The sequence below is a fragment of the Fistularia commersonii genome, chromosome 4, assembly GCF_037954325.1.
Source record: "Fistularia commersonii isolate RoL2024-O1a breed Wild chromosome 4, RoL_Fcom_v1.0, whole genome shotgun sequence".
NCBI classification, from domain to species: domain Eukaryota; kingdom Metazoa; phylum Chordata; class Actinopteri; order Syngnathiformes; family Fistulariidae; genus Fistularia; species Fistularia commersonii.
The window spans coordinates 11,324,972-11,344,451 of record NC_141287.1 but is presented as its reverse complement, the minus strand read 5'-3'; the positions used below and the strand labels follow the sequence as shown (position 1 = coordinate 11,344,451).

At 40.5% G+C, this 19,480-nt stretch overlaps 1 protein-coding gene across 1 annotated transcript in view; it reads right to left on the bottom strand.

The window, feature by feature from the left end:
• Positions 1–19,480, bottom strand: part of pard3bb (par-3 family cell polarity regulator beta b) — a 224,842-nt gene that overhangs the window by 164,419 nt on the left and 40,943 nt on the right. The window contains exons 4-5 of the mRNA XM_086145295.1: positions 13,550–13,644; positions 4,603–4,673 (exon numbers count right to left, since the gene is read on the bottom strand). Coding sequence (XP_086001421.1) covers positions 4,603–4,673; positions 13,550–13,644 — 166 coding nt within the window. The remainder of the gene's footprint in view (positions 1–4,602; positions 4,674–13,549; positions 13,645–19,480) is intronic.

The window sequence follows — 19,480 nt, the reverse complement described above, 5'->3', positions numbered from 1 at the left end:
ATATTGTGAAATGAGAGACGGGAGGATGCGGTGCATTAATTAGACAAAGCTAATGAATAGCATTAATATGGAAAGAAAAACAACCCCCCCCCCCTCCGTACTCACCCTCAGCTCCCTCTGATCTCTAACACTCCCACTAGAACACACATGCAAACACTTGAGATCCATTTACATTTCCTTTTTGATTTTTTTTTTTTTCCAGAGATGTTTGACAGGAATGCATCAATGCAAAAAAACAAAAAAACAAAAAAAAAAAATGAAGTGGGGAGGGGGTGAGACAGACAGAAAGAGGAACGGGTGAGAGTTGAGAAAAGAGAGCGAGGAAGAGGAGAAGGAGGAGGAGGAGGAAGAGACAAAGAGTAAGCAGTGTGGAGAGGAGAGAGAAAAGGGAGATGAAGAGAGCAGGTGTTCTCTTTATCCACCTGCCACTTCAATGAGCCTCCATATGAAAGAGAGAAACACAGGGGAGAAATTACCCAAAAAAAAAAAAAAAAAAGGACGTGCATTACAGAACTACTCTTCTTCTTGGTACGTTTCACCCCCTCACCAATTTTTGGAATGGACAGAGGGATCCATCCCCTCACACGCTCTTTTCAAGCCGGTCTTCAAAGTAGATAGATGGAGGATGTTAGAAGTGGGGGAGGAGGGCTAATTTATGCAAACATACACACATACTGTTGGCGGCCGACAGGAAGTTAGAAACGGCAGTAGCCGTTGTGCAGTTTCACCTAAAGAAAATCCCTGAAGCAAAAACTGAATGCATGATAAATAATAATAAATGCAAGTTGGGGTTGAAAGGTTTAGAAGTTTACTCACAAAGACTTTTCTCCGCGTCACTTATTTGCCGCGAGGAAATGTCTAACACTGATTATTGAATATTCTTTAAAAAACAGAGTCACGGTTTCCTACCATACAATGCTGTCCACTCATATCACTGCATATTCATCGTACTTATACCAGTACATATTCTCCGGTCAATAATGATAATTTCCGATTATTTTTTATTTGTGAAAACATTTGGAGGGATGATTTTGAGTGCTATAAAAAAATATTATTATCTAACTGCTATGTGCATTTAGAGCCAGTGGATATTGTAATCCTCATTTTTTTTTTTTTTTTGTCAATAATTAATTAATTTATTTTCTAGGAGACTTGTATCCCCCGCAATTTTGCATAAGCCACAATAATGTATAAATCAAAACATGTCTCTCTATAGGAAAAGGCGTGGGATGTTTTTTTTGGTATTGTTTCCCGTTACCACGGCAACACGAACTCATACAGCGCGGCGGAGGCATTTGCAGAGGCCACTTTAACCAAGAGAGGAAAAAATAAATAAATAAGATCCAAGTTAAAACTGGACAGCTGAATGGATGATGTGCACTTTTTAACCAGGAAATTAAAAATGGGAGGGGGATGAGAAGTTGCATATTGAATGCAAGCTAAAGCTAAAGCTAAAAGGCATGGCATTGTTGTTGGCTTGGCAAATGGCAAGATGGCTAATTATCGCGCTCGCAAAACTATAAATGCAGCTTTTTTTTTTTTCATTGTTATTGAAGAACCACAAAACACACTAAAGGTATTCATTCTAGGGATTTTAAAGGCAGATGATTTTAAAAGCAGTGAAAGTGTGATGAACATAGAGGGGCGAACAGATATCCACAGATCGATAATGAACTAAAGGAGCTGGCCTAAGAGCGAGGAGGAGGAAAGAAGGAGGATGAGATGGCTTGAATTTATGAGTGGAGGTTATGAACCGGCATGACATCTAAAAATAACATGAACGAAACAATGTTAACCCAAGGAACAAAATAGGAAAAAAATAATAATTCAGAGGCAGTTTATGCATCTGGAAAAAGCTATTTATCTTTTCACCTCCTGGTTTCAAAAAACACCTGAGACAAGAGCCGTGTTTCACGAAGAAATATGTTCGCCAAGCTTTTTCAATAAACCAATTTACAGTAAATCTGTTTGTCCCCCATATAAAAACAAACATTTTGATTCAAAGGTAATAAGTTTTTTTTTTTTTGTTTTTTTTTTCATCTTTGGATTGTGCCGTGTGGCATAAATTATGATAAGCTATTACTCCGGGTGTTACTTAACACACAGTGGAGGGACAGCAAATCCTGCTGATTGATAAGACAACAGCAGACGCTCAGATCCACACACACACACTCATCCACAAACACACACATTAAATGAATGTATATTTTACTCTTCGAATATTTATAGCTGCACTCCTGTGCTCATTTAGGACTTTTTTTCTTTGCAATTTCAAGGATCGTTTCCCCGACGACCGCAAGAGGAAAAAAAAAAAATCTCTTCTACATTACTTACAGCTGAGATGATTTCAGTGTGCGCGTGTGTGCATTAGAAGATATATGTGAATTAAAAAGGAAATTAAATTGAAGAGAGTCGCTTGCGTCTGGAATAATTACATTTACATTTGTTGCGGCGGGGCCTGGATGCATTTTCAAACAACAACCTCTAATTCAACTCCGTTTATACTTTCTCATTGCAGTGCTTTAATTAAATTCCGCTCTTATGGTCACTTCAGGTGACAGGAAAGCATAAGCCCAAGAACATAATGTTACTATAATATAGCAGCAGAGAGCAGTTGGAGCAGGGGCACAGATATTGCATGCAGAGAGCCTCCGTGCAGCTCATGATGAATGTTAGTCAATAAGATCTAATCTCGGTTTATGCTCTGTGGTCTCCGTGTGCCGCTGGTTGCTATGGAAAGAGGTGATAGCCCCTTTTTACGCCGGGATTTCAAGCCGGGAAAACAGCACCGCTGCTACCACCTGGATGAAAGTGAAGGGACCCGGACAAGGGGGGCCGAATCGTCCCGCTGCTGTCAAAATTATTTTAATTGAGTGTTTCTGAATATTAAGCGTTCGCTCTCACCGGGACTCGCCGTTCATTTCAAAGTTCAACATTTGATTTTAAATGGTGAAACTTAAAATGACAGTCAACATTTGCTCTAGGACGACGAGGGGACACAGAACCTCCAGTACCCAGCCTGTAGGGTTCAGGAGAAAATGGCCTGAAACTCAAACTGAGCTAAGCAAAGCTGGGGGAACGGTTGCATCATCATGATAAAATGTATTGTGTCTGCAAAAAAAAGAATAAATAAATCTAAATTATAGATTGTCTCTCCTTCTAATTGTATTCTTCATTTTGTACAACAAGCGTTTAACTGTGTACTGTGAGGTCCAACTGTCACCATACCACAGCATCTAAGATCCAGTTTGAGACACAAATCAGATAAAAAGAGGTTTATCTGAAGAGTGTGTGATTTAAAAAATAAAAAAAGATTAAATAATAAAAGAACCAAGAGAAATTGCTGACCATCACCGGACTGATGCGTTAATGTCAACTTAACAACCTGCCCTTTTCACAGAAATGACTGGACGGACAGACTTGTCGGTCCCACGAGTGGCCGCAAACTCACCCACTCGCTCAGCTCAAATCCACATGAACAGATGATGTATTATTAAATCCCTTCGAACACAAAAGCGGCGAGCCAATTTTCAAATACGCTGCTCAAACACGGGGGGCTGTTACAGCGCTCATGTGGGTTTAGTCATTCTACTGGAGCGGTTGGCCTTTGTTTGTCTTCCCCGTGTGACATTTATGTTCCTGTTTTAATTTATTCACTGACATTGTTAGACACCGAACCGGACGCCATGCCTTCGGGAAGCGCGTCAACTACTCGCAAATAACGGCATCAGTAAAAGAATGCGGCATCAGCCCATCATATTATCGAGACATAATATATATACACTTACCCTAGAATAAATTGGAAAAAAAAAAATAAATGAATAAAAAAATTTTTTTTTAGATATTTCAAAGTTTTGCTGATTAAATTGAGAATCTCCTGATTTGGCAACATATATTCCTAACATTGATCACCAGGACAGTGTAACCTCTATGAATCATGATGAAATAAACGAAAGTTTAATTTCTAAGAAACCGTAAAAAATATCAACACATGATACAAATACCTGCACTTGTGCTTGTAAGCACTAAGTGCCAAGACATCTGTGTTCTCACGCTCACGAACCTGCCACCGGATCACTCCGACAAACACTCGGCCGAAAAAAAACAAACCCTAAAAAACACACGGTCCCAAAGAGGACACGGTATTAAGTAAGAAGCGCTCATTAGTGCTTGTTTGCGCTGTGTTGTGTGTATAAAAAAAAAAAAAATTAAGATGGGAATGTGTGTGTGTGTGTGTGTGTGCAGTCATAGTTTCTATGTGCACCGTGGGTATGCCAGTCTACAAATGAGTGTGTGTGCCTGTGTGACCTTGTTTTGGTCTTTTGTAGTGGGCTAATGATGTAGCATCTTTACACTAACTGCAGGGGCCTTGATCTAGATTTGAATACAGTTTTAATGAAGAGAAAGTAGGACACAAAAACACATACATAAACATCAATAATGATGCATGTGGACAAAAACGCACATGAAAATAAAAAGTTGCTTCCACAACTACATAGTATGCCGTACATGCAAAATAAAACGTAGTATAATTTTGTTCGAGATGATTTAGAAATTAGAAATGATCTCCAAGGCGGGCGGTCCCCACTGCAAAGCACTGACCTGCCATTGAAGGTGTATTTGACTTGGGGTCTGTCCACCCCTGCTGGCCTCTCCACGGGAGGGCTGGTGACCTACAGAGAACACACACGGGAGACATTTACTTTCATTCAACCAGTGGCATTTGAAAAAAAAACAGAAAGAAAGAGAGACAATAAAAAAATAAATAAAGAGATAAATAACCTGTTCGACAAAGAGGACAGCCAAATAAGTGGGAAAATCAGGGATAAAGAAAAACAAAGCTGAGAGGCAACGAGACTGCAGACTGGCGTGTGGCTAGGTGAACGGATAAGCGACATAAATTAGTTAAAAGGTATAAATAATTTGAGTAAACGGAGCAATAAAGGAACACCCACTGATCTTGTTCTGCTTTAATACCCGGCTTCTAATATCAGATCATGGAAGCACATAAAAGAATCAATGAATAGATGAATGTTATAAAGAGCGAGCATGCTGCTAAACAGATGCAGTATAATGTCAATTAATATCCAGAGGCAGCTGTGATACCATGTGAGCGTATAACGTGTGGAAGAATAAATGCATACAAGAGAGAGCGCTTTTAGAAACAAAATGTGTTTGCCTCGATATGAGCTGAAGAAATAAATATATTACAACCGTGCATATGTCGCGAAAGCCTCGGGGTTTGGAGCAGTTCAGTAAAAACTTAAGTTTATTAGCTGCCGCCGTGACAGCAGGGACTACAGTCGGCTCTTCCTTCCTCCCTGACTCACATAGGTCAAACTGCCATCTTTCCAAAAAAGAAAGTTCAGCAAGTGACATTTTTTTTCTCTCATTTGTTTGTTTTCTGCTGAGGAGGGCCTGAGAGTTGCTGGAACCTGCTAAAAACGGCGTTCAACGGCAACACTGTCACAAAAGTGCAATGTAAGAGACGGTGAGACGCATTCTCTCTTTGAATGCAAAAAGGGAGGCATTTTTCCTCTGCAGCAGCATTAATAGCCGAGATAAAAGCTCTCACTGTGGCGACGGGGAGAATCGAGGTTCTGACAAAGACCTCCGTGCTTGTGTGAAGACAGGATATAATCTGAACACATGCACACACACAAAAAAAAACAGTCCTCTAAGTTTCCAGACAGTGTTGACACGACTTTAGTTCAGCCAAAAGTTTTCACAGAGACAGGGAGGATTCCTAAAAGTCCCACAAAAGGAAGAGGAGCATTGCACCTTGACCAAAATATATAGTCGCAAAAGTCATTGCATGATTTATGACCATTCATTATTTATACCGCTTGTCCTGCGACCAGAGTCACACGCCACTTTCCCAGCAGTGATTGGATTCATTCTGGGATCATTCTGGACTGCTAGGCAGTCGATCACAAGGTAAAACATAGACATACAAACATTCACTCTCTCATTACCACATTCCCATAGCGACAAAAAAACATTCACTCTTTTTTTATTCACATGTCATCGAGAGACATTAAACTATTCACTGTCTTGATCAAAGACCTGTGAGCCCGGCCACTAACTAACCCTAACCTGCCAAAGTTTGGACTCTTCTTTGTTGGGACATGGACAATCCCGACACCAACTGAAGTTTATCATATAAATATGAAACCGGATGTAGTTTGCACAGTAGGCGCTCCCTGCATGTACCACCCTTCTAAGGAATAATAATATAAAAACAGACAATAATCGCCATTAAATCAGGGACTGATGAGCTGATGGATCAGAATGGGCAAGTCAGTGTTTCAGGGCAAATGACACCAGAACCTCCGTGAGTAGATCCAGGCCGTCATTTCAACGGTCGCATAGATAATTAAAAAAACTTCCATATTTTTTTGCTCTGTTTTAGCCTTACCCTCACCTGCCTGCTCTCCAGAAGACAAAGTGCAGATGTTATTAACTGACACTCCAATATCTTTCTGAACCCCATCTGTGACGGCATCAGCCAACGCGGAGGATTCTACTGAAGAGATACCGCGTTCAGGAAATAAACAGCTATTCCTAAGTTAATGGAACACAGGTTGGGGGGATAAAACCTTTCAGACACAGAACATCCTCGTCTCATTCAGCTACAAATTTAAGACTCGGGATCCATTTGTTTTCAGAAAACTTGGAAGCCCATCGTTCCAGACCTAGATTTTGCCGAAAGACACCTGGATGGAAAGGGAAACCCTCCAAAGAGTTTCATAAATATTGAGGTTCAACCTCAACAACTTTTGTTTTTCCTGGCATATGGGAATCCGGCCACTATCAACAACCACTGATTTGCAGACAAAAGCATCCAAAACATCACAAATCAAAGAGACATTTTCATGTGTCAGTCTGACGGAAAGGGAGTAAATCTGATTAATTTGACTGACAGAAGAACCCTTGGTTCCTCCTTCATGGAGCTGCAAGCTGAGGCGCACCCTTCTGTGGCTCAGTCTGTCAAACACATTGATTGGGATCTACCGTTAGATAGCAGAGGGTCGAGACTTGCAGGAATGTTTCTAGTCTAGTGTCCTTGTTGGGTGCAAATTAGGAGAAATCCAAGAAATCCCAGAAGGGACTTCTGGCCTTTTCCTGGTCAGTACAACCTCCAGTTTAAATGTAAACAAATAGATGGTATGTTCCGGAACAGAGGCTTTAAACTGGTGCCGCCATGTATGCTTCGCGCATTCCCTTACCTAGTCCACGATGAGTGGGTCAATGATGACGTAAACACTAGTGAACTGCTAGCTGAAGGCTACACTACAGTACAGGTATTGAGGGTAAATTGTACGTCAAAAAAAGGCATAGCTGTTAGTCTATCATCCGTCCCCATTGCGGCATTTGGCACTTGATTGACATGCAGTACAACCAGTCTGAGATCTTGATCCAGATGGCGTTCCACCATGACAGATGATCATTTGGAAGTGTGTTCAAGGCTGGCTACCACCAACTACTGTCCAAACTATGCAATACTGACTGATTCCATTTGATCCTCGACATCATCAGAGTAAACTAATGACCAAAAATGTACAGAATTGTAATGTGGCATACATGTTTACACTGTGATGTTAACATAATCTATTCAAAACATAAAGTACACTCAGTATATATTAATATATGTTGAGCATCTTTACTGTAGGTAGATCATTTTGATATGACTTCTTAGCTGGCAAGCAAGCAAATAACATGTGGGAACCCCAGCTCTCCAGGCTCTTTCTGTCATCACAACTTCACCCAGCATGGCCCACAACAGGAAGGCTGTCCCTACCAGGAGCTCTTTCAATGGTGTGAACTCATACGAGCAGCCAATCTTCCGACAACTGAGTCTCCAGCTTTGTACAACCAGTAACACATTTGGTCATTAATGTTTCAACAGGTATCTTTTATATCTCCTATAACACCTCCTGACATGAGAAGAATTTGAGGGGGCAGGTTGGCTTTTTACAAGTGAATAAATATCCTCTGTCCTTCCCACACCTGAAAAAAGAAAAGAAAAGTGACAGAGGGCACCCACTGGCAACACGTCAAGGGAAACTGACCTGACCACAGCTCCCGGTGCTGCGGTGCCCCGCGGGTCAGCTAGAATTGAACTTTTGGGATTTAAAGTAGTCCAAATGCCCTTGATCTCCTGTAGAGATCTGCTAAAACCTGCAGTTCTACCACCAGGGGTCTCAAGGTCTGCTATTGATCCGCTTAAGTCCCCAGTGACATTACAAGTGAACTCCCGACACGGGCGTTTAATCTGCTATTTGCCGGAATCCTCGACACTGTCGGGACTAAATCTGATGTACACTTTCTGTGGATAAGCAAAAAAATTGAGCAGAGGCTACTCAAAAGGTTGTGCCGTGAAGAAGAGCACTTAAATACTGAACAATATTCAGAATATCAGCGGTCTTTATAAAAGCTGAACACATAACAGGTTTACGGGAATAAGGTTTCATTACAGGTTTCCAAAAAGGGATTTTGAATTACTAACACCTATGCATACTGCTATTCCCATGTTCTCCTAGTTGACTGGCACATAAACCTGAATTAAAAACTAAAGATCTAAAACACTGAAGATCCTTAAATACCCCAACCACCCAACTTATGGTACAAAATGACTCATCCATTAAATCCCGTGCTCCCTTCTGATTGTTTTCGTTAACTTATTACTGTTCCCAAATTGAAATTACACCAATTTCTTGATTTTCATCTATTTAAAGAGCTCTTTAAATATTGATCCTACTGAAAAACCAAAATAGGGTTTTCATTATAAAGGCCATCTGCTTGGGTTTAAGACGGTCCCATTTTTTTTTTTTTTTTGTCAGAGATCTGCTGATTCAACAAATACTCCAGGGTCTAAAAAGTGGATCTCAACTTCAACGGAGACAAACATCTATATTCCATGCAAAAAGTGAAGACACTGCTGACTCTCCCGGGTCAAGCAAAAAGCATTCTGCGAAAGATTTTCCTTATCCTGCCTTGAATGTTTTGTTTTTTATTTTATTTGTTGTTTATTTTATTTTGTCTCAAATCTCAGGTATTGGATGGGGTCTTCCAAAGTTTCATCTCTTGTTGTGATACAATAATTTTGTGGGCGCGCAGTCCTTTCTCGATATGATGATGCTCCAAGATATCTAACCCTGACACTAAACGTTTCAAGGGTAAAGAATTCCAGTAACAAAGTTTTGCTCACTTGAGTACAACCATTGATAAATCTCAAAATGATTAAAAAAAAAAACAAACATTTTTGTTAACCTCTGAATTTGTACAGTATCATTTACTCCGCGCAAAACAAAACTATAATGCAATCCTGACCTTATTGACATGTTCCCAAGGGAATGGTGATATGTAATCCGTGTCCGGGAGAGTCCGAGTGCACATGTTTCGAACATATGCACGCAAACACGCCACTCAATAGGAATCCATATTGGTAGTCTGCAATAATGGACTCTTCACGTGACCTTTCACCTTTGACCTGAAACTGTCATCACATGACCTACGCCAACTGTCTAGAGGAGCCCGGACGTAAACGATGAGTAATTAATGGGAGAGGCTTGTTTACAGGCAAGAGACAACAGCCGACGACGGCGAGACTGCAAGAGATGACGGGATATGGAGGAGGGGGCGTGGGGAAGGTGGCAGTGATTGACAGGCCACGGCGCACCGTAAACATATGCTTGAGCTTTTGGCGGCTTGAAAATGAGATTCTCTAACCGGCTGGCAGATGCAGACACGTGAGCTTAATGAGAACCGGGGTTGACAGGTAATATTAATTAACCAAACCTCTTTGTCATGATAGCCACCAATAATAATTGGAAAGCCTTTTGATGCGTAATTGCTTGTCTCATGTAATTTATCTATGTAAAATATGGTCTCGATTAATTTACAAAGGCCGGCAAACTAATGTCACATGGCTAATGTCTTACATATAAATTTACACAGGTGTCATGTTGTTCAAATTAAACTCATTGTGCAATGGATATAATGACAAGTTTGATAACAGTAACTTTTTTATTTTTAAGCTGCATAAACATTTAATTTAAAAAAGACACTTCGGGTCATCTGCATTTTGCATCACTGACATGTTACTATGAAACCAATAAGGGAACCATCGCTTTTTATCTTTGATATGACATAAATGTAGTCTAAATGAAGCTTAGACTTCCAAACGGAGGGACTTTGCAGGGAGGACAATCTTTGGAAGAACTCTTTCAAAACTCGTTTTGTTTTGCTTTTATTTTGTTTTGTTTGTTTTTCTCTCTCTCTGTTTTTCTCTTGTTTTAACTATTTTCTCTCAATCGCACTTCAAGGCATTTTAGGGTCTCCAATGAAAGCTGAATATTTTTGGGTTGTGGCAGGAAATCAAACTGAAAAACATAAAGGACTTGAGTCTTGATATTAAGATATTTGGGATTTCATATTCAGGCTGAGAGGCTCTATTAGTGTAGCTGTAGTTTAATAATACATTCAAAACGATTAATTCCCTAGATAATAAGCACAATGTGCACTTGAAATCAGAACGATACCTTTTTCACAAAAGACGGCACAAATGCAGAGAAAATAATGAATTGCGCAACGAAATGAGTTTGCTGAACTTTTGACAGCTGAGTCAATATGTGTGTCCATTAGCAGACTTCCAAAAAACAGGATGAAAAAAGGAAAAATAATTTCCATTTTAACTCGCTGATGGACGATCATAGCTAACCTCGCTCCTAATGAATGGGCTGCGAGCGTTTAAGCTTCTCGATCCAATCTAATAATTGCTAAAAGTAGATAAAGAAGGCAGAACTTTTGAGTAATAGTAATTAGTGAATAACTAATCAAGCTAAGTGTTCCCTGAGCAAGTGAGTATGATAAATTAATATGAATGCATGGGCGTGCATGTGTGTGTGTTTGTCTGGGGGCACGTGCATGTGTTTATCAAGGGGGCCTTTTTTTCCGCCGGTAGATTTTTTGACTCGAAACTGTAATATTAAAAAAAAACAAAAAAAAGACTCCATTCTCAGTGGTGTCTGTGCTACACTGGGTGCTAGAAAGTAGGGAAATTTAAACAAAACTGCTGCAAAGTCGAACTGCAAAGTATCTGACACACACACACACACACACACACACACACACACACACACACACACACACGCACGCACGCACACACACGACTCAGATGATCAACATGTATTGCATAGCCTTATTAGCCCCAGTAGTATTCGATGCAGAGCAAATACTCCCAGTCTGATTAACACCTTGTAACCAACATACAACTCCTTGTGTGTCTGTGTGTGTGTGTGTGTGTGTGTGTGTGTGTGTGTGTGTGTGTGTGTGTGTGTGTGTATGCACGCACACGTGCGCATGCCCATTTTTGTTGAATGAGACGGGGACGAAAAGAGAGAGTGATTTTTGTGGCTGACTGTACTCATTTGTGTGTGGCATTTAGAATGGAACAGCGGCAACGGTAAATCTTTCTAGGTTGAAATTAAATAAATGGAGGGGGACAGAAAAGCGGGGAGAAAAGACTGAGGGAGTAGAAAGGCAGAGAATTACTGCTGGAACAGTACTTTCCTCCCCTCATCACTCTCACCAAAGGCCAAGTGACAATTTGAACAATTACCTGGAGCCATTACCTCTATCTGAACCTGGCTAGTTAAGAAGAGACGGACAATTGACTGAGTGTGTGCGTGTGTGTGTGTGTGTGTGTGTGTGTGTGTGTGTGTGAGCGAGACTCACAGTGAGGGAGACAGTGAAGAGTATGACTAAGATAAATAGTGACGGAATAAATCTATGAAGATGTATAGACACACGCTGGCCTTTTTTTGTCGAGGAATCACAGTCCGTGCCACTTCCACACTGCGTCATTCCGGCGCCACAGAAGCCTCGACTTTGAATATTTTGGCACGACTGTGAATTTTTAAATTGCTGTAGAAACAGGGCGCGTCAACGGGGAAGAAAAAAAATTAAGAAAAGCTCAACATTCACTTTTTTTGTTAACGCCAGAAAATGCCTTATTTTGTGAATTTGCCTGCTTGCCTGCGTCCTGTTGGAAACAGAAGGCGATAGAATTGCAGCTCATGGGGCTACAAATACACTTAGCTTAGCAAAAGGACAGGTGGCCAATGGGATTTGTAGTCTTGACACATCACATAACCATCACATATATGCATTATGTCAAGACCCAATAACTCGTATTGATTTGTCCACTCACCTTGTGATTATTTGATGACGGTCTAATTCTCAATGCAAATGAAAGGCTAGGAGTACTTTTCTGCCAAAACAGCTCACAACTAGGGTTTTCAAATTCAATAAGGTTCAAGTAACCACATCATGATGTTGATTCCAACAAAATATGAATTGCCATTTCCGCGTTTAACGATCATTTTCTATAAGCAGGTATGACATGTCAATTCTTGGTGCTTAATTTAAAAGACAGTATTAAAAGGCATTTCTTTGTGTTTGCCCTGAGCCTCTGATCCACCTGTTTACCCAAAAAATATTATTCAAAAGAGTTGAATTATTATTCAAAACGAGACTTTTAATTGTAAATAAGGTGATAGAGACAGAATTAGCTGAACAGCGTTCTAGCATTCAGTAGTAATGAAGTCACCAACGTGCAGGGTCATCCTTGGTGACACTGCGAAGGGAAACTAGCCTATGAGAGCCAATCGCATTCCCCCAAAGAGCCAACCCACACAAACAGACTGTTCCCTTAGGGGTTTTAGTGGGAGCAAAATAAAATAAAAAAAAAGAAAAAAAATGTTTGTCCAGTGTGGAATCTCCTGAGGAAAAAGTGGCTCCTCACTCAGGAGCCCAATAACACTTGGAGGCTCTTTAGCTGGTAACCTTCAGGGAGTTGTTTTGTCCAAATATAAAAACAGAAATAATAACAGGGGACAGAGTTATGATAATATGAGTAATGTACATATGACATGACTAAATGTATTTCTATCCTTGATTTTAATGTGAGAATTTGCATAAAATACATAGATGCATTAATAAAAGAAAACTGCAGCGAACACCATGACGTCTATGATGAAGTGCTGCTGCAGCAATGAGAGGACCAATAATTAATAAACTTACTTCACTATTAGATATAAGACTTGATTATTATGCCATGGATTTAAATAACCATGATTATTTTGCCATGGAAAGATCAAATATGGACACTAATCTCTTCCGATGAGCGTCCATCTACGAAAAAGGAAGGGGTACAAAAACAACTCCAAGATATCAAATCTATTACAAAGTCTGGAGAATGACTGATCTTGATGTCTGAAAAGATCAGATAATTTTATTCAAGAAGACAAAAGTCTTGCATTCGGTTTATCAATAATAAAGCTTAGAAGTTTTTTGTGTAGATATAATATTCAGTTTGCTTTATTCATCTTGCTCAGGCTGAAATCCTGGGTGTTATTTTGAATAAATAATTCTAAATAAATAGATCGGGGAAGCGAGATGGCCATATTCATAAATCTTGGTCAAATGGTGGAAATGAAACAAGTGTATGCTGGTTTGTGTGTTGTTCCACCTGAGTGTGTCTTACCATCACGCCAGTGTCATCATGGAGGGAGGGTTCCATCTCTGCTGACTGAGGGCCGAGGGCTGAGTCACTGCTGCTTCTCACAAGCAGGGGCGTGTCTATGAAAACATACACACACACACACACACGATATATGAAGGACCTTGAAATAACTTGCAATAACAAGAAAATCATGCACAGGGTGCAAAACAGAGATCCCGCCAGCAGACTTTACATATGCCACAGCAGGAAACGTGTTTTATCCGTATGTGGGACCCTCGACTTTATGGAGAAGCAACTGAACGTTGTTTAACCAACAATTAACAATCTAACAAGCTACAGATACAAAAAAATACATATAAAATAGCCAATTTTCCAGCCTGTGCTTTCACGTTCACTTTTTTCCCCCCGAATCTCTCAGTCCAGTATGTTAGAGCATTATTATTTCCCATCGGACTGTTAATGGAAAGACTGGAAAGAGATCTGACAACAAGACCAAGAGAGACAAATTCAAAAACGGTGTGAACGGAGAAATCTCCATTTGCGCTGAAAAGAAATCCACAGCCAGTCTCAGCGACATGAGCCATGCACACCCGCGCACACAAAACAAGTCGACGTACATGCAACCCAGCTTACAAGTACTAATAAACTATTTTTGTGAACTCTCAAAAAAAAAAAAACTTTCTAATAATAATCTTTTAGATAAAAAGATGGTGACCTTATGTTAGTTATGTCACACAACAGAAACCCGGCGTTGCGTGACTCTCTCTGTCAGACAGTTAGATGAGAGAAACAAGATATAAATACTGAAAGTATTTTTAATGTTGCCTAAAAGAGTCACCGTGTGGGTTTTTTTATCTCGGGATTTGAAGAGCATCTCCTTCAAGAAGTAGTTTACCGACAAGAGAAAAAGCAGGTATTGTCCACTGACCCCCCCCAAAAAAAAGTGAGATAGTCCAATTAGAGGACTCAAAACTTTGCACGTTCATCTGTGGCTGTTAGGACGAGCGCGTTACTGACTTCTCACCGTTGGGTGAACTCGTTCTTCATTCGAGGCCACCGTGCAAACATTTGGAAGGTGAAGGGGGATGCAACGGATGTGGTTATCTCTCTACCAACACCAAATATATGCGTGCACATGCAAAGCCAGACATGTGTGGTAAATGATGGCTATGTCTGCACAGCGGGCGATTACCGAAGCAACAAAGAAAGCAATTTCACTTAAAAATCGTGGCCTGACCTTTTCTTTTAGTCCTCCACAATCATGGTTCTGGCCCGAGATGTGTATTTATGTCAATCTACTGATAGCATTCTGCGCCAGTCATCAGCTGGCTCACTACTGAATGTTTGTTGTTTTTCTTTTGAAAGACAGAGCTAGCATCTCTCCTCCTTCCTCCCCCCGGGATCATTAGGCCTCCTAGGATCATACGTGAGGGACGACATAACCTCAAAGTTAATGCATGGTCTCTTCCCTCGATGCCGCGCCTGATGAACACAATGGCGCTCATCAGTCCAAATGGCCAATAAGTGGCTGCTCTGCAGATCTCTGTGTGCACGTAGGTAACATATGATAGTGTCTCCCTCTTCACATCTCATCAGCACACTGCATAAAATCATCATTAAACAGGGGTTGATGGATGATGCGCGCCACGCTATTGGCTGCGTCGCCAGCAGTTGGAGAAACCGAATGGGAGAAAGCAGTCAAAACCGCACACACATTACAGATCTATAACTAGCTGCATTATTAGGATGTGTGGGCCGCGCCATATTCATCGGGCACATCAATTCATATATACGTTAAGAATGTTGTCAGGTCAGAGTCTATAGTTCCGTTGGGAATGAGGAGGTTAGTGCAGAGGGCAGAGGGAAACTTTATACGGATGAACTACTCAGGACAAGTAACAAATGATATTTGCAGGGTCATGTATTGATTGTGGCAAAATGGGCCCTTGGTGCTTTTCAGCCAGCCTGAGGGTTTGGGTAACATCAAACCCCTGATCAATTCAAAGGGAAAAAGGACAACAAGGAAATAAAAAAAAAAAAAAACTGTAAATAGACAAAGGAAGAAAATCATTGGCGCTAAAAATTTAGAGAGAAGTACCGTTAAGTAAAAAATGTCTCTGAAAAGGGGAAAAAAACTAACCTCTCCAATTAAGATAATTGCATCAGTGTCTTGAATCCACAAACAGGCTGTTCCCTAAAGGGTTTTAGTAAGAGCAAAGTAAAAAAAATAAAATAAAAAAAATAATTATTTGTCCACAATCAGAACCATTTCATCTCACCACACTCCAACACCCATTTTCAAAGGTTTCTAGACTGGAGCAGGCCAGTCAGGACATGAAAATGTGATATAACTGAGAAACAAAAGCCATGTTCACATGTAGGAACAGACACGTTGGGACCAGCAGGGCACAGGAAATGGGATTTTTCTAACTTTGTTTCATCAGACCTTTATCTGCTCTCTGGATTGGTTTGCGCAAATGCAAAGTTAGCTTGAGATCACCCGTTTCTCTCCGGTAATCCCGTTACACGAAACCGCGCCTTCCGATATGCATACGAGACGCGACAATCATTTTTTACCCTGATGTTTAACTGCCTTTTACTGCTTTTTAATGTCTATGCTACACTATTATAATCACCTTATTTAATACAAAAGGCTGTTGCTATAGGTCTGAGCCAGACCTTGTTTACTTAATTGACAAAATTGCTAAAGGTTCCCCTTTGTCTTATTGTGTATGACAAGGTGGCCGGAGAAAAACGACAGAAAAAACTAGCTTCTGATAATCAATTTCAAGTAAAATCCTTATTAAGTTAATAGTGCTGTTGTCAAGCTGGCGATTAGAAAGAAAAAGATGGATGTCGCTATCAGATCTGTTCTAAACCAATTAAGACTACAAATGATTGAAATCTTAACAGCATGTTATGCTCTTTTACTCAGTTAATGTTCTTGTTGCTTTCTCTCTTACATATCAACTTAAACAGCGAGAAGAAGCAGGTGTGCTGGCACGTAGCGACGGGCTATCCCAAAATCAAACGCCAGTTGGTTGATCTGTCAGTGGAAACTGAAAAGTAGGAACGGAGCGCAACGGGTGGACAATTCACTCCAGCAGCAGGTAAAGTGTGTTAAACTTTCAATAACAATTGATTATCCCTGCCTAGAAAGTGACTGTCAAACATCCATTCCAATACAAAAGTTGTTTCGATATGCTCAAGATTCAAGGGCTGAATCTCCATTCGGTGCAGGCCCATGAACACAAATCTTCTGGTCTCTCCTGTACGGTAGTGAAGAAAAGATTTCAAGTCATTCAATTAAAAAAAAGAAAAAAAAAATAGGATTGAAATATCATTTCATAACACTACAGGAAGGTTTCTTTTGGAAAGGTGTCGGACTTTCAAAAGGGAGACCGAAGGTTTGCAGGGACAGGCAGAAACCAGGAGATACGGCCAGACAGGGAAAGTGACTTAAAGAGGGTGAGAGGAGTTGTTATAGTTGGAGGCAAACATTAGACAGCAATAGAGGCCTAACTCTGACCTTCGCACACTGACAGTAATAGTCTCCAGAGCTCTGTTACCTCTAATCTCCCATGACAGTCACACATTAGCCCTAATCTCTGCTGCCAGGCGACCATTCTGAAACAGACTAAACTTCCTGTCTTTAAGAGTGACAGAATGGCACGGCTCGGGGCCGGTAACATCTCATGGATATTTGAGGCACCTCTGATGAAAAGAGCGGCGTCTAGTGTGGATGCGGATCCACTGATATGGGTTGCAGGACAGGAATTTTACATGAAATCGACGATCATACAACACTGCGAATGATAAATCGCGAGGCCTCACTATAGACGACGGAACTCTCCCATACGATGCCGACACGCGGAGTGGTATATAGCCTGATGATCGTATTTAATTTTGCAATGACATATTAATGACATTTAGAAAAACAACCTTGACAGATTGTGTAAATGTCACGTGTTGAACGTGAAAGGCTTGTGAGGACCGCGCAAAAAAGCAGATATGGATATCTGCAAATCGTAACTGGGGAAGTGGAACCTGTGATTAGCTGACAACAGGAGGAGGCTGAATGTAATGCTTGACCTTTGGCTAACACCACGTACTGTATACACAATATATCACCTATATGGTTTGTTATGTTAAAGGCAACATTAGATGTGGACATGGTCCAACTAGTCTAAGCCCCGTCAGACTCTCACATGATTTCAGCACTTTATTTGAAATAAGACAGAATGAAATGACTAAGGGGAAAAACATGGGGAGGATGGGAAATCTATGGAAAGAGAGGCCGGAATAAAAAGACTAGAGGAAGACAGAGAAAAAAGTAAGTATATACACACAGAAAATTCATGTGGGTTGGTTGCAAGTTTCATCCAGGTAACAGTAACCAGACAAAGAGGGTGGTTTTTGTTCCAAGGTTTGATAGGACACATGCTTTCCGTCTTCTCTGTCCTCTTCTTCGCCTCCGTTCATTTACAACACAATTATGCCAGCTTTCCCTGAGGTCCCCATCCTGTTTTCATCACAGCAAGGTATTGTGAGTGGCGCCCTGACCTCTATCGGGGCGATAATATCAAGTTAGCTAAATACCTGTTGCATACAATACCACAATATGGGTTTGATACACAAATTGATTAACTTAAGCATTTCACTAACATAGCATTACATCAATGTTGTGATTTCCTTGAACTTTTTAGTCGGACTGTAAATGTAATGCTGAAAGTGATGCTGGTGTAAATAAAAACCTACTGTTGAGGCACTCAAAGGCTACAAAACTGTATTTCGTTATTCTGTGTCTTTACATGTGTAATGACAAAAAAGTTGAATCTAATCTAATCTAAAGAATGGGATGACTAAAGGTAAGTACCTACTGGATTTTTTTTTTCCACTTTTTCCATTCATTGTTTATGTTAACCTCACCACTATGCATTCTTGTGGCGTCATGGGCTTTTCGGAGAGAACAGGGATGGTGTTACGTGCCTGTTCATTTGCATAAAGCTGACATTTGCCAGGGCACAACATATCTGCAGATGGAAAGTTAAATAATTACCGAGTCCACGACTGAGAGGCTAATTTCTCTTAAACTGTCTTCAGATGATGACTGCTACCCTTTGCCAGATATGACAGGCTCAAACCCAAAGTGCAAAAATGCACTGCCATGTTGGCAATCACTTTAAATTGGACCCAAAAAAAAAAAAAAAGAAAAAAAAAAACAGGTTTTCCAATCAGGTACAAGCAGGAAAGCATGATTTTTCTGACCTAGTTGTTTAGCCAGGGTGGGAATATTTGAGTGGTGTGTTCCTTATTCTGAGACACTCAAACTTGAGTTTGGCTATCAAGCGGGGCACAAAAAAAAAAAAAAAATGTTTTAGAAGTCAACGTGAACATCGAACATACTAAATCTGTTTCTTGTCTGACATGCTTTGTGACAAATCCGTGACCTACAGTTCTTGACTAAGATGTGAAAAAAAAACATTGCATCCTGACCCCTTTTTTCCACAACATCAAAAGAGACTTTGGCAAGATTTGACCCTGGTGTGGATAAAGGTGGGAAAATACTGGAAACATAGAGCACATGTTCCCCTCAGAGGCCACAATGTTAAACACAGCGCAGTCATGCTGCCAGGGTTGACCTAGAGTGGCTCATCTTCAAGGCCAAAGCATTTTTTTTTTATTTTGGTTTAATACAGCTAAGATGGATTCCAGAGCCAAACAAAGTTGAGATCATTGCTCGTTCTCCAGGGCTTACACATCGTCACTTTGATCAGGCTTATGCTGAGGTGAATATAATTTACGTCACCCCTCAGATATGCCAAACAACTTAATCCCACTTAAATTTGTAGAACTCTACAAAAACTAAATCATAGTGAAAATTCTAGAATGAATGTACGGAATCCTATGCAAAGGTCAAAGTGAAACTGACCAATGTGCCAAAGTAGTTCT